This window comes from Botryllus schlosseri, chromosome 8 (assembly GCF_051294905.1).
Source record: "Botryllus schlosseri isolate E-star chromosome 8, Bs_hap1, whole genome shotgun sequence".
Classification (NCBI taxonomy): Eukaryota; Metazoa; Chordata; class Ascidiacea; order Stolidobranchia; family Styelidae; genus Botryllus; species Botryllus schlosseri.
The window spans coordinates 18,044,310-18,071,643 of NC_137243.1; the positions used below are offsets into that span (position 1 = coordinate 18,044,310).

A 27,334-nucleotide genomic window follows, 5' to 3' on the forward strand; every position below is an offset into this window, starting at 1 on the left:
ATGCTCTACAGGCCGTGTAATATGCTCTGCAGGCTGCGTAATATGCTCTGCAGGCAGTCAAATTGTCTCTGCAGGCCGCGTAATATACTATGCAGGCCACGTAATATACTCTGCAGGCCGCGTAATATGCTCTGCAGGCAGTGAAATTGTCTCTGCAGGCCGCTTAATATGCTCTGCAGGCAGCGAAATTGACTCTGCAGGCCGCGTAATATGCTCTGCAGGCCGCTTAATATGCTCTGCAGGCAGCGAAATTGTCTCTGCAGGCCGCGTAATATGCTCTGCAGGCCGTGTAATATGCTCTGCAGGCCGCGTTATATGCTCTGCAGGCTGCGTAATATGCTCTGCAGGCAGCGAAATTGTCTCTGCAGGCCGCGTAATATGATCTGCAGGCCGTGTAATATGCTCTGCAGGCCGCGTAATATGCTCTGCAGGCAGCGAAATTGTCTCTGCAGGCCGCGTAATGTGCTCTGCAGGCCGTGTAATATGCTCTGCAGGCCGCGTAATATGCTCTGCAGGCAGCGAAATTGTCTCTGCAGGCCGCGTAATATGCTCTGCAGGCAGCGAAATTGTCTCTGCAGGCAGCGTAATATGCTCTGCAGGCCGTGTAATATGCTCTGCAGGCCGCGTAATATGCTCTTCAGGCAGCGTGATATGCTCTGCAGGCCGCGTAATATGCTCTGCAGGCCGCGTAATATGCTCTGCAGGCAGCGAAATTGTCTCTGCAGGCCGCGTAATGTGCTCTGCAGGCCGTGTAATATGCTCTGCAGGCAGCGAAATTGTCTCTGCAGGCAGCGTAATATGCTCTGCAGGCCGCGTAATATGCTCTTCAGGCAGCGTAATATGCTCTGCAGGCCGCGTAATATGCTCTGCAGGCAGCGAATTTGTCGCTGCAGGCTGCGTAATATGCTCTGCAGGCAGCGAAATTGTCTCTGCAGGCAGCGAAATTGTCCCTGCAGGCAGCGAAATTGTCTCTGCAGGCCGCGTAATATGCTCTGCAGGCCGTGTAATATGCTCTGCAGGCCGCGTAATAAGCTCAACAGGCAGCGAAATTGTCTCTGCAGGCCGCGTAATATGCTCTGCAGGCCGCGTAATATGCTCTGCAGGCAGCGAAATTGTCTCTGCAGGCCGCGTAATATGCTCTGCAGGCCGTGTAATTTGCTCTGCAGGCCGCGTAATATGCTCTGCAGGCAGCGAAATTGTCTCTGCAGGCCGCGTAATATGCTCTGCAGGCCGTGTAATATGCTCCGCAGGCAGCGAAATTGTCTCTGCAGGCCGCGTAATATGCTCTGCAGGCAGCGAAATTGTCTCCGCTGGCCGCGTAATATGCTCTGCAGGCCGTGTAATATGCTCTGCAAGCAGCGAAATTGTCTCTGCAGGCCGCGTAATACGCTCTGCAGACCGCGTAATATGCTCTGCAGGCCGCGTAATATGCTCTGCAGGCAGCGAAATTGTCTCTGCAGGCCGCGTAATGTGCTCTGCAGGCCGTGTAATATGCTCTGCAGGCAGCGAAATTGTCTCTGCAGGCAGCGTAATATGCTCTGCAGGCAGTGAAATTGTCTCTGCAGGCCGCGTAATATACTCTGCAGGCCGCGTAATATACTCTGCAGGCCGCGTAATATGCTCTGCAGGCAGCGAAATTGTCTCTGCAGGCCGCGTAATATGCTCTGCAGGCCGTGTAATATGCTCTGCAGGCCGCGTAATATGCTGTGCAGGCCGTGAAATTGTCTCTGCAGGCCGCGTAATATACTCTGCAGGCAGTGAAATTGTCTCTGCAGGCCGCGTAATATGCTCTGAAGGCAGTGAAATTGTCTCTGCAGGCCGCTTAATATGCTGTGCAGGCAGCGAAATTGTCTCTGCAGGCCGCGTAATATGCTCTGCAGGCAGCGAATTTGTCTCTGCAGGCCGCGTAACATGCTCTGCAGGCCGCGTAATATGCTCTGCAGGCAGTGAAATTGTCTCTGCAAGCCGCGTAATATACTCTGCAGGCAGTGAAATTGTCTCTGCAGGCCGCGTAATATACTCTGCAGGCCGCGTAATATACTCTGCAGGCCGCGTAATATGCTCTGCAGGCAGCGAAATTGTCTCTGCAGGCCGCGTAATATACTCTGCAGGCCGCGTAATATGCTCTGCAGGCCGCGTAATATGCTCTGCAGGCAGTGAAATTGTCTCTGCAGGCCGCGTAATATACTCTGCAGGCAGTGAAATTGTCTCTGCAGGCCGCGTAATATACTCTGCAGGCCGCGTAATATACTCTGCAGGCCGCGTAATATGCTCTGCAGGCAGTGAAATTGTCTCTGCAGGCCGCGTAATATACTCTGCAGGCCGCGTAATATGCTCTGAAGGCAGTGAAATTGTCTCTGCAGGCCGCTTAATATGCTGTGCAGGCAGCGAAATTGTCTCTGCAGGCCGCGTAATATGCTCTGCAGGCAGCGAATTTGTCTCTGCAGGCCGCGTAATATGCTCTGCAGGCCGCGTAATATGCTCTGCAGGCAGTGAAATTGTCTCTGCAGGCCGCGTAATATACTCTGCAGGCAGTGAAATTGTCTCTGCAGGCCCGTAATATGCTCCGCAGGCCGCGTCATATGCTCTGCAGGCTGCGAAATTGTCTCTGCAGGCCGCGTAATATGCTCTGCAGGCAGCGAAATTGTCTCTGCAGGCTGCGTAATATGCCCTGCAGGCCGTGTAATATGCTCCGCAGGCAGCGAAATTGTCTCTGCTGGCCGCGTAATATGCTCTGCAGGCCGTGTAATATGCTCTGCAGGCAGCGAAATTGTCTCTGCAGGCCACGTATTATGCTCTGCCGGCAGCGAAATTGTCTCTGCAGGCCGTGTAATATGCTCTGCAGGCAGCGAAATTGTCTCTGCAGGCCCGTAATATGCTCCGCAGGCCGCGTCATATGCTCTGCAGGCTGCGAAATTGTCTCTGCAGGCCGCGTAATATGCTCTGCAGGCGGCGAAATTGTCTCTGCAGGCCGCGTCATATGCTCTGCAGGCAGCGAAATTGTCTCTGCAGGTCGTGTAATAGGCTCTGCAGCAGGGTTGTAACCAAGTCACAAGGTTCCGAATCACGAGTCAATCTTACTTTTGTGGTATTGACTCGAGTCAAGTCGAGTCATTTTCAATTCATCACCGAGTCGAGTCGAGTCCAAGTCACCGTTTAAAGGGTCAAGTCCGAGTCATAGTGTTATAACTCGAGTCCGAGTCCAAGTCACAGCATTGAAGTCATGTTCAACTTATGTTTTCAATCCTGAATTAGCTTATAGCTGATATAGAACCAACGAATTCACGTCTAGATACCAGCTGATAGATAATCAACAGATGCATGTTTATATGGAGGTACAGTTTTTCTTTCACATTATCAGGCGGATGACTAAAAAAAGGTCAGCTTTCCTGCTCAGCTCCCAATATAGCCGCCGGAGCGTCACTACTATCAGAAAAAATTTTGGACTAATTACAAATAGAGATTTTCGAATTTTACCGGCTACCTCATGAAATTGTTATATTGTGTAAAATATGAATCATAGCAAATCGGGCTCAATTCCAACTAGCAAAAGAGAATTTATTAAGAGTGGAATATTTTGGATAGGAAAAAATAGTTGACTTGCTATAGCCTATGTAATTATATCATATGCAAGAATTTCTCACTAAAAACACTCCATTTATTTTCAAATATAAAATTTTCTCCTCTCATATCATCATTCAACTTTTTAAAATTAAGCCAGATTCAGTGTTATTTTTATGCAAAATAACAATTTTATCAAGTAGCCACCCAGTAAAATAAAAAAGAAGTTATTTTTGAACAGCCCTATTGTATAAACATCACACAACATTAGCCATTCATTATTACTCACGTGCACAATGCACATACCTAACAAAACGCCAAATGGCGTTGGGTATTGTGTGTTTTCATAGACAGCAGATCAAATCAATGAGTTTTACACTTCAAAAATACTAAAGTGGAACGGAGATCCTCATATATGTTATAGCGGCATGGCCTTAGAATAAATCCACATCTACTGAATACACTTTCCACTGGTGCACTAGATACAGGAACTGACAAGCATTTTTGAACCACATTGAAGAACATTGGGTATAGGTACTCATTCTTTATAGTCGCCCAAAAATGCAAAGAATCATCGCCTTCAAATCTACACATGAGCTTATCAGTCTCTTACAAGTAGGGCTGGGCAAAATCGAGTACCTGAGTGATTCGATTCTGAATCACGTAATATGCTTCTAGTCGAGTTCGAGTATCCCTCATTATGACGTAATAACAGGATCTAACAAGTCACAGTTCAAATATGTACCTTTTACGTGACCACAACGAATATAATGCCTGTTACAAATCACATTAAAGATACTTAGGTATTTTTTCAACCATACCGATGTCATTGCACTTGGTGACAACGTTGTGGGATGATCATAACCTCTGACATGTGCTATTTCACGTAACGTTCGTAGCTTTGTACTATATGTTTCGTATGCTGCGATACGGCCAATCAAGGTTTCAAGGCTTCAACAGTGAAAATTAGTATCGAAACTTTAATTCTCGTTGACAAATTAACTTTCAGTGGCGAGGAGCGTATAATTTCAGTACTCGAAAAAATTGTCTTTTGCTACTCGACTCGAATCATAAAAATAATACTCGATTCAGATTGGAGTACTCGAATCATTGTGCCCATCCCTACTTACAAGTACTTGACCATCTGAGTCATTTCATCGGCTCTAATTGAACTTTGCTGCGATTGTTTGCTTGTATAATTGAAATGTCTTGATTACTTTGATTGCGGAGGATCTATTACCTCTTCATCACAGGATGATTTTGTACAATGCGTTGCTACTATATGTACCATCACCTGCTGTTTTTACGGCGGCATATCTGATATCAGTCGAGTGCAACGAAAGCAGTGGCGACAAATAACGATGTTGGGCGAATTCGACAGATGCGTTAATCTAGCCATTACGATTCGCTAATTTCTTCATCTTCAAGTCATATAAAATAAGCCGAGTCAATGACTTGGGTCGAGTCATGCGTAATGACTCGAGTGCAACGAAAGCAGTGGCGACAAATAGCGATGTTGGGCGAATTCGACAGATGCGTTAATCTAGCCATTACGATTCGCTAATTTGTTCATCTTCAAGTCATATAAAATAAGCCGAGTCAATGACTTGGGTCGAGTCATGCGTAATGACTCGAGTGCAAGTCGAGTCAATCCAAATATTGACTCGAGTCGAGTCGAGTCATTTTTCTATTTCAAGAAAATGACTTGACTCAAGTCGAGTCACAAAAAAATAGTCATTACAACCCTGCTCTGCAGGCAACGGAATTGTCTCTGCAGGCCGCGGTATTGACTCTGCGGGTAGCGAAGATGGCTGTGCATGTGCACGCTGCGGAGGTTCCACCACCATGCCCATACCCCCGAAAAGATCACCCACGACCTGGTCGTACAAGTTATCCAGATCTGGCGGGTTCGTTGATCTGCAGTGGAAAAGAATAAGTCTTGTTTATTGTAAGCAGTTCAAAACTGAACCGGTCAGAAGCGTACAGCTTGTCCAAACATTAGACTTATTTTTAAATTGAATTTGAATGGAAAAATCGAATATGGCACAGCTTGAAAACAATTGAGTACAATGAGTACAGGTGTTATCGACGTCATAAGACAAGACTTGAGTCCGACCAATATCATATTTTTACGCCGATTAGGGCTGAGCAAAATCGAGTACCTGAGTGATTTGATTCTGAGTCACGTAATATGCTTCATGTCAAGTCATGCAATCAAACCATTATGACGTCATAATATAATGCAACATGTCAAAGTTCAAATATATACCTTTTATGCGACCACAAAGAATATAGTGCCTGTTATCCATCACATTTCAAAACCTACAGCTTTATAACCATTGTAAGGCTATGGCATGAAAAATCGGGAGGGGGGGCTCTAGTCATGACACGACATATTTCAATCCTAGATGACAAGATAAGGAATACTTCACTAGCTCATATTTTAGAATGCATTCTCTTTTTGTTAACAGACCTTCAGGCAAGAGAATCGGAGATTAGGGTGGAGTGTAAAATGAAAATTATTGAATTTCAACAAAGGGTCTTGACATGTGTTGCCAAATAGCAAAGAAATAAATTCTACCATCATTTTGGGTTCTTACACCCTCTAGTGGTGGTCTAATTTCACCAAACGAACCGAAAATAGCTAATTTCATAATTGGTCAGTCAGAAGGGATGTTTCACCGGGAATCTGTGGACGCCATGCGGCACGAAGCACCAAATCATTGTTTAGGAGCTGCATTGTGGAATGGGTCCTGTGCGCTAACCAGAGGTGGTCCAAGTAGTCAATAAAGCTACTCAAGTACAAGAAGCGATGCAAAAATCTACTCAAGTGCAATTAGCAGTACTTATTTTAAAAGCCACCTAAAACTATTTGAAGTAGAATCAGCTGACCTTAAATCTACTCAAGTAAATAGTTGTGAAAAACGATCGCAATTTGTTCACATAGCTGCAAATTGAGCTATGCGGTAGGTGTGGAAAGCCTGATTCATATTGATCCATCCCAGGAGGCATCAATTTTCTACATGTAGGCCTACCATGCGCAAAGCACGACAAAAATTCCAGTCTTGACTGATAACTTAAAATTAAATGTTGGTACTCCGCAAAAACAGCCCCAAAATTCATCAGGCTATCTTTCTGATTGGAGGATTACATCACTTCCACTAGACAAACTGAAAACAGCGAGAAGGAAGTAGAGCACAAAATTTTATGAAGGTAGCGGAAATCAGATTTATTTGGGTAAGTACCACAAGTAGAGGAAAACGGCTTGAGTATTTCGAAAAAGTAGAAGTACTTCGTTACTGACCACCTCTCGCGCTAACTTGGGCCTAATATTGTTTCACAAACTAAGACAAAGTGGAATATTTTCTAGCAGATTTATACAACTCGCAAATTTTCTTAGCACCATGAGCGATTTGACGGCTGTGGTCGTTTTGATTTTACTATAGGCAACATCAGAAGTTGTCTTAATATGAACGGGGCAGGGGGTACGAGAAATATTATTGAAAACTCAGGGGCGCGAGTGTGAAAAACATTAGGAAACAGTGACCTAAGTGCGATAAAGCAATTTGGAATTTTCTTTGCACTGCTAAGCACTTGACGAAAAAGAATAGAGCTCGAGTGGGCAAACTTAGATAAAGCACCGATGCTTCATCGGAAGTCGACACAGAGAGAAATGGGCACCGCGACAGCACTCACTTATAGCAATATTTTCCCATTTGCCGAGCCATTTGTCGAGTCATCCGCCGCGAGACATCTTAAAGATGAAAACGTGTTAAAAATACATCACTCTCCCTTCACGCATGTGTGGGACTCCATGAATTGACGTGACGATATGTCGTAATTCGCCACAATGAATTCTATATTTCCAAAGGTGATAGGGATTTCAATTTGGTTCACTCTATACCAGGGGTGTCAAACTCAAGTGACCTCGCGGGCCAGATTCAACACTTCAGATCGCTCGCGAGCCGCACCAAAATTCCTCAATCCAAAAATACCTCAAAATCTATGCTCTTAATTTTCATTTGAATACTTCATTAACCAGTGTACGTACACAATATTATATTACACATATCATAGCCAGGGTTCTATTCTAGCACCATTTATTTGCAAACGATGGAATTGGCAATATGGGCGGCTAAATACAGTTATAAGCCGATAAAACAGTGGCTAACGATGATAGAAGTTGGCATACTTTTATGCTTCCTTCGTTTTAGTGCTATATCGGCATCAAACCTGGATATGCGTTATGAGGAACATGCAAAAGATTTAACTGTAAACACGGACGTTGGGATTTGCTTCATATTATTATACTGCGATTAGGGTTTCTCTTGAGGCTGAAGACATCTAATATATTTTCCATGTAAGCTGCATATCATTGTTTTTGGAGTTTAATTCATCGATTACTTGATGACTTGAAATTGACTCGTAAGTTTTGCTTCAAGTCACGAGTAAATCTGCATTTCTGAAGCGTGGAGTCAAGTCAAGTCATTTTTCCAAAGTGACTCGAGCCAAGTCAAGTCATACAAAAAAGGTGACTCGAGTCTTCCCGACACTGAGACAGGTGCAGTTGCAAAATGCCCGTGAGAACAAGGATACCTTATCAGAATTTGTGACTGCCGCAAAAATTCTTATCGGTAGGCCTAAATGATTTGATATATTGAAGCGTGTCAAGTGATAAAAGGTGTAGGCTGGACTTAGATTTTTCTCATTATTCTAAAACCTTGACTTTTGCTACTTAACTTTACTTATTGCACCCAGCCGTCCTATCTGTACTAATCTTATTATTACTTTCTTCGCCACATGTTCAATCGGGCTGTTGAAAAAAACTCAATTCAAATTTACAGGCTACTGGAAAAAATTTCGAACTTTCTACTTTCGCAGCTAAGCTGACATGTTGGAATGGAGCCAAATTTTATATACAGCACATTCCTAGCCAATATAGCAATTATACATATCAATAAGAAGCCACTAAAGTCAGAAAAAAAGTTATTTTCTGAGCAACCCGAGTGCTCCAATCAACATCCACTCATAGCATGGCTCACCTTCAGATGGATCTTTTCTTAAGGCGAAATTCAAAGTTTGTATAAATAGGATATGGATATCTATAGATCTAGGATCTGAAACACAATGAAATTATAGTAAAACACACTGCTCATCTTCGAGTTCAAGTCAGGTTCAACTCTCTCGAGTGAAACCCTGGCATCATATCGAAGGCCTCAAATTCATAATGTCTCTCACTGAGCGAGATAGTGTAATGGTTATGCGTCCGGCTTCTCGAGCGGTAGGTCATGGATTCGATTCCCGGCCGGGTCATACCAAAGACTCGAAAAATGGTATCCGCAGCTATCCTGCTAGGCGCTCAGCAATCACGGATAGCATGGAGGAGAAAAAAAAACGGGGGCGCAGACTAGATGACCTCATGGGGCCGTATCGCAACTCCGTCGTCAAAGCATCTCGATGGTGCAGGCGAAAAAGAATATCATATCTCTCTCTCTCTTTTAGCATACTTATTCAAACAGATGAAACGTGGGTTTCTAGCAGGGCTGTGACTTGGTTAAGTCAATCTCACTTTTATACTTTGACTCAAGTCAAGTTGAGTCATTTTCAATTCACAACCGAGTCAAGTTCAAGTCAAAGTCAGCGAGCAGAGGGTCGAGTCCGAGTTATGGTATTATGACTCGAGTCCGAGTCCGAGTCCAAGTTGTTGTGATGACTGCTCAAGTGCTCAGTTCCCAGTTAAAGCTTTGTTAAACCCACTTTTAAAACTCTGTTTGGTGATATCGAATGGTTCGCATTAATAATATACTATTTTCCTCACTTTTAGCAGTTTCTGGTCGCATTTTCAAGTACCAATACAAATATGAAATCTCAATAGTGTGGTTACTTTACTCTTCTTCGTAGTTACATTGAAATGCCGGTATTGACCGTCTGAGTCTCGAGTCATATGACTTGGTTCGCGTCATGTGCAATGACTCGAGTCCAAGTCGAGTCAATACTCAGATTGACTCGAGTCGGCTCATTTTCGTATTTCGAGAAAATGTCTCGAGTCAAGTCGAGTTATCAGAAAATCGCGACTCAAGTCTATAGTCATGACTCGGGTCATTACAACCCTGGTTTCTGGGCCTACGGTATTTCTCATGTTTTGGTCCAGATCCAAATACACCAGATTTCAATCAAGTTATATTGAATGTCTCGAGGCAAGAGCAATGACTAGGCACTCTAGTTGCACTCCAGTCTATATACACAAATTGTCTGGAGTCAAGTCATTCGGTAGTCTTCACAGGCCTTATCAAGATGTAAATGAGTGAAAACAGCATCACACTTCCTTGAGACATGCCTGAAACTTGATGCTTGTTATTTTCAACAGCCTGTCAACGATAACACCATCCAAGCGAGTGCGTTTGAATTATTAAATTTCATTCTATTTCCAAATTTCAAGGATCTTATATCAGGGTTACCATATTTTTGGAATCTGATAAGGGTACACTTTTTCAAAATTTTCGGACTTGGAATACTGGAGTCAAATTCTGAAAAATCGCTTATTTTTTCCCGGATAGGCCAACATGGTCGGTTGACTATTAATAAAACAGCGCACCGTTACTTGGACGCTAATTTCCTATATTTTAACCAAAAGTCTCGTAAAAGAGGACATTTAGGCGTCCTTCGAGGACATTTTAAAAATAGAGGACAAATCATCTTCAACGAGGACGTATGGTAGTCCTACTTATATTCCATGTGGAAGGTTCAGTTTGGTGCTGGTGCGGGCATTAGCCTGCCTACCACCCCTGTTGTAGCCGACACAAGTCTTTTCATCGCTCAACTTCCTTAACATCCCCTCGTTCAAGCATGCTGTGTTGCCTAACGCGCTCTTAGCATAACTTGACATTACGAAAGATACCACGTTCCCACCTGGGCAGCGTAAAACACACGAAATGGCGGCAAACTGATCGATTTCGACATATGTTAATCATTGATGCAGAACGTCACTGCCGGGATTTTTTGACGATATCATTCAGATAGCATTCTAGAGGTACAGAACTTCAACATCGTGACAAAAAATATGTTTATATTACTTGATTCATTACACTTTTTGCTTTCAGACTGAGTCAATACATACGGTTTACCAAACTTCAACTCTGGAATTTTCTCATTGTGACGTAATAATCAGAACTACCGAACGAATATAGCTCAGTGACATAACAAAGGCAGAGTATGGTGTGGTAAAAAACAGGAAATTGTATTGTTCCATGCACGCCTCACTCACTATGTCCATAATATACCACTGTTTTCCATGCTATAGCAACGTTTTTCCATGTCATATTCGATACATTTTCCGTTACACGCCGTACATTCAATTACACATGTTCCAATATTTCGAAGAAAACGGCTAATGCGTCCACTGAGTACACAAAAACATTATGTCAATCTGACTGAATAAAATCCTGTATAATTTTTCCCTCGTGCGATTGGCCTCGCAGTCGTCGCAGGTATATTCGTTTATTAGGATGGATGTTTGCAAAATAACTCGCAAACTGATTATAGTGCGCCGTGCCCCGTATCAAAATCTTCTCTAGGTGCAATTCTAGAGTTTGCAGGCGTTAACATCGTGCCAGGGTGTCCTATCGTCAAATATCGAAAATGTTTGAAACTCCAATTCCATACCGCGACATCATCTGATATAGACGATACAGTACAGTACAGTGCAGGAATCGCGGCAACCCCCCAGCACGCGTTCCATTTGTGGCTCGCGAGGTGTTTCATGGCATGCCACGCAATATTATAACAATGTTTGCTGCAAAACGTGTAACATAAGTTTTCAAAATGGAACAATCTCGTAGACAACTCGAAATTATTTCATAAATCAACATAAAATAGAGTCTTTTGGGCAGATTTTACTTATCTTGAAAAAATTTTCGCGGGCCCTGCTATTCTCTTGATTATGTGGGAGAGAGAGAGAGAGAGAATCTTTTTTTCGTATACATTACATATCAACATAACACTACAAAAATGTAACAGTGAAATGCGACACGCAAGCCGCGCAAGGTAGACGGGAGGCTCGATATGACATGGTCTTCAGAGCCGAGCCACTTGGGACAGGAGCAATTTTCACAGTCGATAACTAATGAAAAAAAAATTAAAATAAACTAACAAACGAAAGGAAAAATAAGACACAGTATCATGGACCAATTTGAAATGCAACACAAATACAATTTAGCGGTAGTTAGAGATAAGAGAATGAAAACGTTGTTTTTTAAAAGCACAACGAGTCTAAATTGCGGAGATTAGGTGGCAGCTTATTCCAAACATTGACACCAATAAAACTGATTGAATTTTGCGCTAGACTGGTAGAGTGGTGTTGCACAGACAGAGACAAGTTGGAAGAAAATCTGGTATGATGTTGGTGGGTATCTGAAGGTATCTTGAACAGATTATCAAAATATAGTGGCAGTTCACCCTGATGATAGCTATGCATGAATTTCATTACCTCGAATTTGAAAATGTCTACCACTTTCAATATTCTAACGCTACGATACATGCTATTACAATTCTCATATCTAGATTATTAGAAGTTGCACATATTACTATTAAATATTCATCCTTCCTCGGTCTGCCTTATGTGATTAGATTTAATCGACTCGCTCCTCTCATACAGCTCCGATCATAGAGTGTTATGGCACAATTCGGTACGGAACAATATGTATTTTAGTATTCACATATCTACACGCGTGTACAAGTACTGGTATGCGTAATGATAATTTCCAGGAATGCGAGTTTAGAATGGATAGCGTTCGAATGATTGCAGAAGAGACCAGCATTAAGAACAAAGTAAATGTGTGGTGTGGTTACGTATGGTAGCAGTAGATCGGTATGTTCTCGTAAATTATTATCAATTCCCGATTCGGGAATATAGTCACGAATAGATCGGAACAAAATAGAAGTACCAACAACAAGGATATTGGTTACAGTAGAAATTGTAATAAAACGAATGTAGAAATAGAACCGTAGAGAAAATATCTTGCTATACAGTGGGTCCTGGGCATTGGGCATGTTAATATATATACAGCGTAAACGGCGAACTGGTTCGATTAAAAAGCAAGCGTATTGTTTTCCAGATGAAGAAATTTTGATCACAAAATACATTTACAAATGCTGAAAAACCAGCCCATTGCACCGTCATGAAAATAGGACTATATCATTCCACACGCTAGCTCTCCTCCTAGGTTTCAAACCAAAGATTCGTGAATTAGGCAAAGCAGTACATCAAGCGATGTCAATCACAACCGCGCCGTCATTTTGAGGTAAAATTTCGATGGCTACGTCTGTACATTTAATCTGCGAGTCATTTTCCGTGGACACGGCATATTTTGAATACGCCACTTGGAATTTGCTTGGCAGAGGCGGTTTCGCCACAATTAGATTCGGTTGCACTCCATCTCGCACGACAGCAGCCTGAGTTGTAAATGCGGACCCAGAGTCATCCGCTGTACTTGTAGTATCAGAAATATCCAGCGGACTATCATCCGTGTTTAGTGTACGGCAAGCGTGATCTCCAGATTCGGAACTGAACAAATCTTGATTTTTTTTATCCCTCGTGAACGAGGTTTCGGTAATAAGCGCTACTTCATCGTGCGTGGCATTGTTAGGGCTGTCAAAATCGATCAGCGTCTCGGAACTGGAATTTCTCTGCATCGCATTTCTCTCCATCGTCTCTTTAGAGTCTGGGGCGCTCGTAATTTCATTATTGACATTTATTAACACATCGTTACCGGGCGGTTTGCAATCTACGTGATTTTCGGCGACCGAAAGCGATTTGCATTGTGCCGGTAACGGGCAACTGGTAGACCTGTTTACATTCTTGTGGCGCTTTCTTTTTCCTGTCATTTCAATATTGCTGGTCGCTACGCTGTTTCGGTTGGCGTCGTTGTCTGGGCTGCTTACGGGCAGTTGGAATTCCGTGCTTAAAGCAGCGTTGGGCTCCGAAGCGTTTTCTTTGTAGATTTCTGCGTGTGTAGCCTCGCCGATCGCCTCCAACGTCGTGTCCATGCCGTTGGCCGTAACACTGACAGCGGGACTGAACGTGAACAGCTGATCGTCTGTTTCGCTGAAGCTTGATCTCTGCGCGGAATAAGGCGGGGGTTGACTGCCTAGCTGCGTACGCATGAGCAAAGGGGACGTGGCTTTGGAGGAAGCTGGGGAGCTGGTGCTGACCACGCGTAGACGCCGGCGAAGGTCTTCCGTGAACGGCATGCTGACGCTGTTGCCCGCGTCGTCTTTTATCTTGCTGGACGACGCGTTCATGAAGAAGGCGGCTGCCGGGGTGTAGTCGTCGTGTACTGGAAGGGAATTGATAGTGTTAGCGATAGGCTTTCTCGTGAATTCAGGAGAGGCGTTTAAATATAGCTAACTTACCTACCCTAGGTTAGTTATCTATAGTTTTAAAGTCTTACGGGGCTAAAGTATTTTAGCAATGACAAGACGCCACGGATCGATTGCGAGACAAGTCACGTCACAACCTACAACTTTACATTTTCAGGAAAACAAGAAATGATGTTAGAATTAAAATCAGAGCATAGAAACATTTGTCAAATTAGATTATCGGCATTTCGCTCTAATTATTCTAAATATACAACGACAATTATCTAGTAACGTCGAATGTGAAATTTGCACGAAGGAGTGCCAAATAAATATCCCGAATTATGACGCTATTCATACAAGTTAATCTGAATGCGCCCTTTCGTACTCCAAGTGCGCATTCACATTGGCTCATTCTACAAAAAGTGATGCGGTTGCGGATTTCAGAGAAAAGACGCGTCGCGTTAGGACGCGCAACACCGCAGGTATATAGTTGCGTATTTATCGAAGTCGACTTCGGTCGACCATCGACTGCTACGTCGCAACTGCGGAAACTGAAAGTACATTAGCTAAGGAATTTGATGCGCACTCATATGCCGTAAAAGGGGATAAATAATAAGCTGAGAAGACACGCGGTAACTGTGAGCATCAATACATCTGAATATTTAATGAATGCGACTCATCAATAATTGCGTAGCTTACCAGGTTGCAACTTGAGATCTACTATTATAGCAATCCAAATACCTAAAAGGTAGTGGTGGCCAGTATATCGAATTAGGCCCACTTCTACTAATTAGCTTTTCACATATAGGTACTGCACTGTTAGCGAAAATAGTGTGCATTTACACCTAAAAGGTGGTCCACGGCAAAATAACCTAACTCATAATTATATAGCGGTTACAAATCCTACGTCCAAGCATCATTTGGATTGAAATGTCGTGTTTGATTTAAACCGTGATGAGTCTGGTTTCGACTAACCACGGATGTATAACTCTGTATTCACACCCATACATCATGGGTGTTACACGCGTTTGGATACGCACCTTTTTCGCTAAGAGTGAGTACTGTACTTTACTGGAATAGTTTTGTTTTCAGGCTACTTCCAACGTCTAATATTACAGTTTTTGTACCCCACAAATCTCACAGTTAAAAAAAATATAAACGAGTATAAAGCAGACAGAGTTGCATCATTTTTACGAGTGGAGCCCATGTACTGTAAATTCGTGGGTGGGAGATTTGGTTTATCCAACAGATTTTCTCAATAACGTAAGTCTAAATGAGGTTTACGTCGCTTTCCGGTATTAAACTGCGCTTTCACACCCAGTCCAATGGGTATGAATGAGGCGAACACATCAATACTTGTGGAGATATATCCCATGGGTGCAGTGGGTTCTTTTACCGTGTACCACCTTTTTGATTTCTTGGGGTGGGACAGACAGATGATTCTAGTCGTATAATTGCATAAATTAGACGAAATGTCGGCAATACAATTCTAATCTAATTAGAGAAATATTTAGTTCCTCGAATTCTAATCTAATTTGTGATATATTTCTATGCTTTAATTTTTATTCTAGTCCAATTTCTGGCTTTCCTGCAAATGCTACAAGAGGACTGTATAGCGCGAAACGAGAAAAGCTTGCTGTACGTGTACACTGTACGTACAGGCATTTACCATTCTCATGCTTATGAGATTGAACTCTTATTTGATAGGAACCTAACTTGATACAATTTCCAAGCTTTAACCATTTCAGTACCGGTAATTAAAATTCTAATCGAGCCTGGAAAGAACTGTTTAGTTATATATAATTCTAATCGTAATCAATTTGAAAACTATGTAGCGAAAATTTTAATTCTAATCTAATTTTAAAAGAACCGCGTTGCTATAATTCCAACCAATTAAAAGAAATCTGTAGCTACAATTCTAATTCTAGTTTAATTTGGAAAAGTTCTAGTACCAATCTGCTGTGGAATATATCTCCATAAGGTATGGTGTATTTGACTCATTTACACCCGTTGAAATGGGTGTGAAAGCACGATTTCGTACCTGACAGTGTCGTTTGCCCTATTCACACCCCTAGCTATGGTTGAAATTTGATAAATACACCTATGAAATCGCGCATATTTTTGACACATTCAACCCACGCAGCCGGCGGAGTTGCATTTTGTCAATTGGAAGTTGCAGCGGGTCGCTGACCAAAGTCCGCGATCTACGTTCTCAAACTTTACTTAGTTAAGCATTTATCGAACCATTAAAGCAGTCTTAGCTTGTGCATTAGATCGCCCTAGTGCTTTTAAATCGAGTGGAAATTTACGGCATTAATTCCAGCATCACCTCTCATATAAGGAACACCGAGAAACGCTGACTGTCGGTGCCCGCACCTAAACAATCGCCGTCTCTCGTGTTAGTATTCCCTCGATCATCGAAATTCTCGACAATGTTATTCGTGTACATTAGGATTGTCTAAAATAAAAGATTTTAAATTTTTTTTGGCTAGTTGATAGTATACAGTAGTGTTTCTCAACCTTTTTGACCTCGTGGTCAGGTAAAACTTCAAAACAAATATTGCGGACCGGTGAACCTTCAAAAATCAAAATTAACCTTGAATTCAACTACGACATGTGAACGCTACTCAAATATAATGTTGGAAACTTTATTTAATGCGCTGCCTTTCGATGATAGATTGCAGTTTCTGCAAGATGAAGCTTGCGAAGTCCTATTTAAAACCACTAACTTGATTGTGATTTTTTAATATGCTTTGAACGAAATGTGACTTTGCTGTTTGCTATAGCCTCTACCATACTGCCAAGTGTCGCTTAATTGCACTGTCGGGACTTAACCAGACTTGGACCACCAGATAATTCTAGTTGTCTAATTTCACTAAATTAGAGTGAAATGCACGTAATCTGATTCGAATCTAATTTGTGAAACGTTTCGATGCTCTAATTCTAATTCTAATCTAATTTGTGAAATGTTTCTATGCTCTAATTCTTATTGTAATCCAATTCGTGAAATCGTCCTATGTTCTGATTCTAATTCTAATTATAATCTAATTTATTGTTTTCCTGAAAATGCCTTGTTGTCCGCGGCATTTTGCAGCAAGTTAACAAGAATATCCCTCTCGCGCAGGGAAATCCAGTGCCAAGCCACCTTGACATTACTTACACCGTACTTCCAATCACAGTGGTAATTGTGACGAATAATAGCCATGCGTTAGTACAATTCCGAAGCCGTTTCAGCTAGTTCAGAATAGTGTTGCTGGGCACAGGCGAATAGCATATTTTGAAACAACAACAATGATATTAATTTGAAACTGAAATCAATTTCAGCATTTCGAAATGCTTTACTTCCCGTTGTTCCAAAATTATAAATCATATCGCCGGCCGCATGTTGCCCGCGTCTTGGGGACCCCTGGTGAGTGCAAAACGAGCCAAGCTTGGTGAACAGACGTTGCCCATTCTCATGGCTATGGGAACGCACTGTGATTTGACATGAACTCAACTTGGTTTTGCCGTATTTATTTCTCGTTCACAATTTCATTCAATTTCCAAGTTTTTTTGCGAATTCAGTAATTTGGTTGTATTAAGGCAAGCATTGCCTTGGCGGGCTCTTGGCGATGCGAAGCCCTAGTGGTCCAACCTAAATACTATCCAATCACTGTCTCAAGAACCCAGGAAGAGTATGGCCGCCAGGCCTTCATATTCCGACCCCGGGGATGCGGCCTGTAGTTAATGGCTCTCTCCTCAGGCACAAGTATGGTGGCGGAGGGATCAGTGGCCGCAGACGACCCCTCTAAAGCCTGCTTGTGCCAACCGTTTGAACCTGTAATAAGCGAAAAACAGAGAAAAACGGAAGCAACCTCATGGGTGCTTTGAGTCCAACGACTCAAAGGGCCCTATTACTGGCGCTTGTGGCACATAGTGCTGTGGTGAAATCCCACAGGGCTGTCACAAGCGTCACGGGGGGAGGTTTACTGCGGTTCCTCCAGACCCCTGAAAAAAATAACAAAAAATTCTAATCTAATTTTAATTTGGAAAAAAATGTGTAGCTTTAATTCTAATTTTAATCTAATTTGGAAAAAAATGTGTAGCTCTAATTCTAATTATAATCTAATTTGAAAAAAAAACTGTGTAGCTCTAATTCTAATTCTAATCCAATTTGGAAAAGCTGAAAATTTTCTAGTTGTCCAAGTCTGGACTTAACGTAGCTTGCTTAACAGCCTGTGTATATTTCACATATAACTTGTTCGAAATGAGTTGTAGGCTAGTGAACCATGACCTCTCTACTGCACCAACATGCAGAAATACGTTCCAAACTACTAAATCAATTTAAAAGGTGGGTTGACATGGACACCCAACTTCATGCATTGTGGAATTGAGATGTTTTTCTTGTTGTTTATGTTACTCATGCTGTTTGTAGATTACTGTGGTCATTTACACCAGGTCAATTTTCTCAATTTTATTCCGTAGATGCCAACTTGTAGCGCGGCCCACTTCTAGGCTTTTATAAGACACCGCTTACCTTACACGGACGAGATGGCGAGGAGGAGCCTAGATAAACTGCCAACACTTGAGTAGGAATTCTGGAGTCGACCTCGGTCGGACTTGAACCCGCAACCCATTGGTGTTGCAGCTGTGGATTGAGATGTGAAATTCCAATTTATTTGGCGGACCGGCGAGAAACTGGCTACGCACCGGCGGTTGAGAACCAATTATTTACAGTGGGAAATTCTTCAATTATCACTAATTATATAGAACTCTCTACCTTAAATACTATTATATTAAATCAAAAATTTTATACCTCAATATCTGCGCTACTACTTGTTGGTATTGAGCCAAACTTGTCCGCATCATTTTTCTAGACCACTTAACAGTTTTATGTATCCAGAAAAATTTGTAAGAAACTTTTAATTTTTTTCAAGAAAATTCAGAATTTTAGAACTCTAATTACTAGTTTCGCTTCTACAGACTGGAATTGAGCCAAATTAACAATTTCATCAACATAGCCAATCAAATTTGAAGACGAAAGTTATTTTGAACAATACCGGTGTACATGTCGATCACGGCATATACTTGAAACGCCCACAAATTAAACTCACCTCCCGGGCTAGTCATGCACGAGGAGCACATGCTCTCGAGGTGGGTGCGCTTTGAAAAGTGCGAGAAACGTAGCGGTCTAGGAGAGGGCACCGATGTCGCGAAAGAATTAATGGATCCGAAAGGCGAGTCGAAGTCGGGCCTCTCTTCGGCCCCGCTCGTCATGGACGCGTAGTCCGGCACGCTCAGATCGGACGGCCACAGCTGCGGGTTTTTGTAGCGTAGCCAAGCGTTTCTGGGGTATTTCACCCTGCGCGCGTTGCGCTGCATTGCGATTACAGATTTCCGCCTGAAACAGGAAATGATTTTGAATGATATAATCACTATGAGAATGTGTGTGCGCTATAAGTCATCCGGGGCAGCAAATAATCATTTAAAAATGCTCTTTGTGGTCCAGAACTACAATATAACATTGAATAATGTATTCACATTGAAATAAATCCGAATATGTTCGGTTGACACTCGTCAGAGGTAATCGTCAGCAAATAGGAGAGAATTGAAAAGAACATCGCATATCAACAATCGTATCACTGAATATGACGTCACCGGCATGAACATTCGATTACTCACGGAGAACAGAAGGCTTACCTAATCTCACTGAATATTTTTAGATTATTCAGGAACTTCCTTTGTATACACAAACTAGGTTGGCTTTGTTTTCGTTTCATTGCGGGATTGTTATGGTTTTACTATATGCTTCAATTGGAGAAAATAAAAACAAAACTTTGCCAGGGATATCTAGAACTCCGGAGTTCTAGATATCTCTGACCTTTGCAACAGCGACGAAGCGGCAAGATATCGCAGAAAACTAACCTCCGTTTAGTTGAGACACGCGGAACTGCACGGTTGGGCAACAGAATACAGAAAGCATATTCTGGTCGTTTCGTTGACATATGTGGTAATTGCTTTCATTTAAGAACATCCATTGCAGTAATACATTTATTTAAATTCGGAGACTTTTCGGGAGCGAGGAATGTTGCAATGCAATGGGTGTTGTAATAAAAGCAATCTCCAAGTACTGTACCCACGAACCAGCTATATAGATGTGCTAATGTTTAACAGATGTATAGCAATGGCTGGCTACCCCAACGCATGATTCATGAGAACTAATCTTAAGCATATACTATTGCTGGATTGATAACGAAAATATGAATTATAATCTGGCCAGGACATAGGAAGCTAAGAAATTTCCGACAAAGTTAGAGATCGACATCGTTACGAACAATCGGATTCCCGCAATTAAAGGACCTATTAACGTTGCTGCGACGAGACGGTCAATGGCATCACAATAAGTATGCGATGTTCTGATTAATCGGAACAATGGCTGTTCCCACTTTATGGGCAATATTGAGAGATTGCAGTGTCCCAATCATATTTTATCTTATAAATTCGTAATTAGTGCGGCAGTAAATTTCGTTTAACACCGGTTTTACTAATTTTTCGCGCTCTGGTTTAATGCTATGCTAATGGTTATGTATCTGGTTACGAAGCGCTCAGACATTGTTTACCGAATCGGGTGCAGTCACATGTCTCACATGGGTTGGGAATCTATCATGATATTCATAAGATAAATTGTTCAAGAACATCTATACTGATGTGGAGGACCGCAATAATTTTGTGCTAAAGCCGCCTGGCATCAGGGAGACCCCCTTCAGAAGGAACGTCCTGGCTTCCTTGCGCGCCCTGTTGCTGACAAAGAACCCTCTTTCACTCCAATAATATTCACCAAAAATGGTGATGTCTCAGAGTCACTATATGTCTAGTATGAGTTGTTTTCGCTATCGCCAAATTTGATTAGTGCGACCCACGCAAAACAGCGTGCGCGAAAGTAGACGAGTATCTCTTCAAACCAGTGCACACATTTGGAGTTGGAATGTGAAGTTCACAAAGTGTGTAATGTAATTAATGCTGTCTTGAGCGAAGCCTAGAAGTGGGCCGTGCTACAAGTCGACAGGTAAGGAATCATAATGAAGAATATATTGGTATTGTGTAAACGACCATTGTGGCTCAAAAACACCATGAATAGGCTACTACCGACAACAAGGCTGGACCGATTTTATAGATATTTCGAAGGATGAAAAGCTATACTTATACGTGTGGATAGGGACTTACTTATTGTTTTTCTGTATGTTGAAATTTCTCATTTGAGCGTTGAGCCTTTCGTCGTCCACTCGTCCTAAGAATGGAACAATAAAATCGCTTTTTCTTGCGGGTTTGGGAGCCGGCAATTTTCTCTTTGGGCTTTTTCTGTTCCTTCCGAAAGTAAATCGACTACCCAGCGACTTCAAATTGCCCTCGCTAGCGTTGTGCTTCATCGATTCTTGCTTTCTTTTACCGTTCCGCGGCATCGTGCGCGTGTCACCGGGCCCCGCGTGCGGAAATTGGCTTTTCGGCTTTTTAGCGCTTGGTTTCTCTTCGGGTTCTTCGAAGGTGTGCTTTCTGACGGGGACCGCTACGTCGCCGTTGGGTTTACTCTGAGGTTTTTGGGTTACTGCTTCGTCCAAGGACGACAAACTGCTTCTACGCTTGTCGTCATCGTCGGTGCCTTCGTCTTCTGAGCCGCCGCCGTGACCTACGTCCGAATCCGCTGAATCCTAAACACATATCATATGTTTCAGCTTTGTGTCAAATTACTGTGCTTACTGAGATTGACTACAATCGTTCGCATCTTCATTATTTGTACAAGACTATAGTTATGCGGGATTAATATTTTGAAACCCTGACTTCATTTACATTTACGATCATACCGCAATGTGATTCTAAATCGAATAAGAAATCGATTCACCGCAAAACGTTTATGAAGATTTCATTTCGAAATTTCGTCTTCTAATCGGTAACGTTTCGCATGCTGACCATCAATCCACGCAAAACGACGATACACACGCTTTTCTTCAGGTCTCAAATACCTGATACACCACATACGACCACATTCGACCGTTGCGTGCAGCAAGGGAGCACGGCGGTCGGCAGACTTGTACAAACTACCAATCCAGGAAGTTGACGGTCAACTAACTATACTGGTGCTCTGAGTAGTTGTAGTTCTAGTAACGATTTTTGTTAAGTGAGTGGTTCTAGTTCTAGTTGTGGATTTTGAAAAGTGGATAGTTCTAGTTCTAGTTTTAGTTGCGCATTCGACAAAACTATTTGCCGAAAAACTGAAAAACACGTGCCGTCGTTTGGCGTGAATCGTGATACCCGTGTTCGCAGTATGGTGGTCTTGCATCCATTGCTAGCTCAGAGTCATCACTACTAACAGGGGCGTTGCCACGGGGTTGATTTTGGGGGTATAAACCACTCCCATTTCAAACTTATACTGATGTCCATGTGGAAAGTCGATTCGATTCGGATATAATGAAAAATATCAGTAATTGAATGTAGGTAGTTGCGGATTTTTAAAGATCGTTAGTTCCAGTTCTAATTGCGAGCTTTGAAACGTGAATAGTTCTAGTTTTAGTTGTGCATTTTGAATATTCGGTAGTTTGTACAAGTATGGAGAACGGGTCCACAATGCGTTAGGCTTACATTGACGATATACAGTGGCAGTCTAGAAATGAAATTACACAGAAAAATCTGTGTACACCGCTTACCTCGTCAGATAGCTGCACGCTAAAGCCAGCCTCTTCCATAGGCGATTTCGTGACATCTGGCCTGTCGTTAGACGCCTTCCTGTCCTTCTTCAGCAGCGACATCTTGGAGCCTTCCATGTCGTCTTCCCGGGCGATGCGCTTAAGCCAAAAGTTAATAGGGTTGCCGCCCGCCGACTTTTTCATTGTCTTGTTGGAACGCGCGTACGAGGGCGGCGACAGGGACGCGTCTGTGGTTGCGATGTCGTCGATTCTGTTGTGGTTGTAGTCGTGTCCCAGCTCCCACGCTGATTCGGTGACTGCGCCGTGTTCGTCCACGATGCACATGTCTTCCCTGTTGAGGCTGTAAACAAAGGCATTGTTCTGTAGCATCGCGACATATACCAGAATGATTTCCTCAATGGCCATGAAATGATAATCGCTCAAGTTATGCAAGCTGTGTCATTTTATAGTTCAACGAGGTGTTTCATTATATGCTGCTATATACCAGTTTTTAAATTTCACCAATGACTGCCCTTGATAAGTGACAGCTACAAACGCTGGATTTCCATCGAATAATTTGTTATGAATTCTTTATGCTTATGCGTGCTGCGTGTAAGCTCACATGGCACGAGTTTTCGCTTCGTATGCTATTTCGATTCAACTAACTAAGGCAGGGCTGGCCAACCCGTGGCCCGCGGGTCACATGTGGCCCGCAAGGTAATTTTCGAAATTTCTAATGTTATCAAAATTGGATTGCACAGATTGTGAACTTGTGACGTCAACCAAAAATTTGATTAGTCTGGCCGCAACACTTGAGATGTGATGACCTAAATATCAGTTCCGACGCATTGACAGATCCATGAGCCAGTCACATATTGGCAGATCTTCGTGAATAATTTGCGATAGATTTATCAAAAGTAAAAATTTTCTACACGCTTCGCGCAACATGTTGTCACTCAATTTCTTGCTTTTAATGTTGTTGCTCCTTTGTGAAAATGAAAGAACGCCTAATGTATCAGATTGAATCTAACTATATTCGCGATTACGAGACAGAGTGTCGTTCAACATATGCGACTTTGCGTTTGCACTCGTAGAAAGACCGTCGACTATGAAACCTAGGCACAAAATGATTGACGCATGTTGGTCGAAACTTTCGATATCGATATGTCCAGACGCCGATAGCCCAGTCCTTGCAAACTGAGCCTAGCGATATACAGCTGGCCCGCAATATAGTCAGGTTACAATATTATGGACCTGTGAACTTCAAAAGAAATTCGCGCTTCGCACGGCTAGCGGCCCGCGCAACAGTTCGTCAATCGAATGTGGCCCTTTAGCTGAAAAGGTTGGCCAGCCCTGAACTAAGGGGTGGCGTATATGTCTTACGTAACCTCGTAATGATTATTTATGATAGCTATATGTCAGACATGGGGTAATTGCGATTAGTAATCGTAATCGATTACGACGATTGTAGCATTCTCAAGTAATCGTAATCGCAATCGATTACATTCGAAAAAATTCCCGAGTAATCGTAATCGTAATCGACTACCTCATATATCTAATCGATTTCTTTGTGCATGAATGATTACTATTTATTTGCTCAAGGACTATGACATAAACTGAACATTCTTGAACAAGGAAGAGATATCATACCAGGTTTATTGATAGTACAAACGTCTCATTTTTAAATGCCACTGCTCATTATTACGTCAGAAGTATTAGCTTTGCTCGCCATTGAGTAAGAAGTATCCACACATAGGAAATAGATATTTGATGTAGGCCTACATTGTAGTGCGATTGTAAGGACATCTGCCATGCTGTATCTCAGGTTACCAATACATTCCAGACGCCACTACCTTGCAGCAGGATAATAATCACCACTCTGCCTAGTTTCAAATAGTAACTTGTGTATTGATGTCTGTTTATGCTTAGTTAAACGCAGCTTGACCGTTGTTGCTTGGCGGGCAGTAGGCCTATGTACGTGTACACCGGACAAGGATTTGAAATTTTGTACTCGTCAAATGAAAGAAACATTACGATTTCCACAATAAAACTGCTGATACATATCATAACCGAGCCGTTGTTCGCCGTTTCTCCTGCAGTATCTGTATTAATTGGAAGACAGAATTTTATGTTCACTTTATCTTTTTCTCATAGGATTATCTTTACTCAACATTTGGACCTTCCGCCGTAATTACGCAATCTGGGACTGCCGCCATGGCCATCCGCTAATACACCATGTTAGCTTGGGTTATAGCTAGAATAAGAGCAAAACACTTATTAGTCCCCCCACTCCAAACGTCAGTCTTGGGCCCCATATGGTGTTCAATTTTCAGGTTGATGACTGAATTTCGTCAGAATATTGGTATTTACATATTTATATTACTATTCATTTTTATTCCTCTCTCAACCCCCAATGGTCAGATTTACCGGTGGAGCTGGGGGCACGTAATTCATAATTATCTGATATGTTGTTATAATTGCTTTATTGTATGTTGTTAATTCGTGACCTCCCGTCTGTTATATGACAAAATTATTGCAGTCACCCAAACGTAGCAGACTAAACTTCCGTGGGACGCATATACAAATTTTCATGTCTTCATTCCTCTAAAGGTGCCCCTCGTGGTATTTGTATTGTGGTGCTCAGATTGAAAGCTCAGGACTGTTTGTTACGCCCATCCAGTGCGGCTATTGACAATGGACACATGCTCAAAGCTTCGGCCTAGGTCTTTCTTTAGGAGCACACTTCGTGGAGTCGCATGTTGGCCGAAATTGCATGTCTTTTGGTGTGGCGCCGAAATGCCAATTCCAATAAATTAGGCATGCTTTTTTTTCTTGAGAGAGAGACGTTTGTATCTCAAAATGAAGTTATTTAGTGACAATAATTTGCGAAGCTCGAAGAAAATTTTCATGCTAATTAAATCTCTCAAAAATACCCTATATAAGTAATGTTGATTTCCGATATACTTTGGAGTCCCCTTCGAGCTCGCTCCCCACCATATCAGGGAGTTTAGGGTGCGGCAGTTACGGACCTGACAAGAAAACAAATCGGTGGGTGCGATAAATCGTCCCCTATAAAGTTGAGCATTATTTTGTACATTATGACGTAACAAGCCAATGATGTATTTATCTATGAAGAAAGTTGTTATCTCATTACGCCTTTTCATCGCATTCATTATATTGTCTACCAATATATGTTCTAAGATTCGTTTCAAGAAGCAAAATAAATGTAATCGCGAGTAATCGTGATTACTTTTCCAATGTAATCGTAATCGTAATCGACTACTTCCTGATTTTGCTGTAATCGTAATCGTAATCGCGTGATTCAGAAGTAATCGTAATCGCAATCGATTACATTCATGAAGTAATCACCCCATGTCTGCTATATGTATATGAGTACATAGCAGCGACGAAAACTTGTATGTATCATAGTTTATTACTGCTAACTCGGACTTTGGAGTGATTTAATTTAAATTTGAATTTAGTAAAAAAGTTCTCATTTTCACTCAATCATCTCTTCAGACATTGTTACATCATCGTCGCTAATGCGTCATAACAAGATGCCTGACAATATCATTGTACAAACCCTTTTCAACTTACTACTACTAAACATGCATATGATAATTTATACGTATTACAAAACCATGTCACTAAAGCATATATTGTAAACTGACACTCATTCCTTAATCGATAATATTTATCGCCCTCACAGTACGGTAGTTATGACAAGTATACAGACTGATTGAAACGTAAGGGGTTACATAACTACGTGATGTGATTATAGCACAAGAGTAGCACCAAGCGAGATATGAAAATGGTTAGGGACCACTGATAGAAGGTTGTCACTGCCACAGACCTCAGCGTGATATATTTCTCACCTCATGTCCATCGTAGAACCGAGGAACACGTTGACTTTATGGTTAGCAGCGGCCGCGGTATAAGGGATCGCAGGATTCGGGTTGTTCCAGTACATGTCCTTCTCCAATTTCGGATGGGTGAAGTACAGCCCGTCCACTGATATCAGCGCGATCTCGATGTTGCGGTCGATTACCATGTTCACGTCGAAATCGTCATCATCCTCGCCGAAAGGGTTTATCAATTGTTCCGCCACCTGGAAATTTGACGATACTCATGAAAAATTCGTGGTGATGGATCAAGATGTTCTTTGAGTCTCCTATACATAGAATGAGAGGATACATACAGAGAATGCATCGCTTACGATTTTGATAATATCAATGCGATAACAATAACTGTATATGGTTATGGTTTATGCATTCGCTGAAAGCTTTTCGAGCGTCAGTATTTCTCAGAAACTTTGATTCGAATATACTGTGCAATGAAATCAGCAAATCTACAGTCTAAGTTGAAATACGGAGCCAAAGTCGGATTTGTAAATATGGAATGCATACTCGATCAAGAGAACATCTCATATGTATGTTGATTATAGCGTCACTACGTGAATATGTGTGCACTATAAGCCATACGGGGTAGAGCTTTAACTTGCAGCAAATATTAATTTAAATAAACTCTGGAAGGTACACAACTTCAGTACACAATTGAATAATATATTCATATAGAGATTATTATTATTATTAATTGTGAAAATAGGACATTGTGGCGCTTATCACCTTATCGGTCTGGTGCACCACGACAAAAATTTCGTATTACATGTCGCAAATCGTGTACCTAAAAAGAAAATTGCTTAAATCAACACATTGCTGGCCAGGACGAACTCAACGAGAGGCGATAGAAGTTCCGGCCGT

General features: G+C 42.1%; 2 protein-coding genes across 3 annotated transcripts in view; both read right to left on the reverse strand.

The window, feature by feature from the left end:
* Positions 1 to 174: 174 nt before the first annotated feature.
* LOC145445079 (uncharacterized) lies at positions 175 to 12,095 on the reverse strand. Of its 2 annotated transcripts, XM_080323169.1 has the most exons (3): positions 8,604 to 12,095; positions 7,258 to 7,315; positions 175 to 5,478 (listed from the first exon to the last, which is right to left on the reverse strand). In XM_080323169.1, the coding sequence occupies exon 3, from the start codon at positions 2,580 to 2,582 to the stop codon at positions 312 to 314; it is 2,271 nt and encodes a 756-aa protein (XP_080179295.1). In that variant the 5' UTR covers positions 2,583 to 5,478; positions 7,258 to 7,315; positions 8,604 to 12,095; the 3' UTR covers positions 175 to 311. The 2 variants fall into 2 exon arrangements, with proteins under 2 accessions (XP_080179295.1, XP_080179296.1); XM_080323170.1 differs by lacking the exon at positions 8,604 to 12,095 and having other exon boundaries at positions 7,258 to 8,584.
* Positions 12,096 to 12,241: 146 nt separating this feature from the next.
* The window catches only part of LOC145445078 (uncharacterized), a 32,579-nt gene continuing 17,486 nt past the window's right edge, over positions 12,242 to 27,334 (reverse strand). The window contains exons 7-11 of the mRNA XM_080323168.1: positions 26,450 to 26,682; positions 22,596 to 22,935; positions 21,121 to 21,602; positions 19,011 to 19,297; positions 12,242 to 13,895 (exon numbers count right to left, since the gene is read on the reverse strand). Of these exons, the coding sequence (XP_080179294.1) occupies positions 12,823 to 13,895; positions 19,011 to 19,297; positions 21,121 to 21,602; positions 22,596 to 22,935; positions 26,450 to 26,682 (2,415 nt within the window). The 3' untranslated portion in view covers positions 12,242 to 12,822. The remainder of the gene's footprint in view (positions 13,896 to 19,010; positions 19,298 to 21,120; positions 21,603 to 22,595; positions 22,936 to 26,449; positions 26,683 to 27,334) is intronic.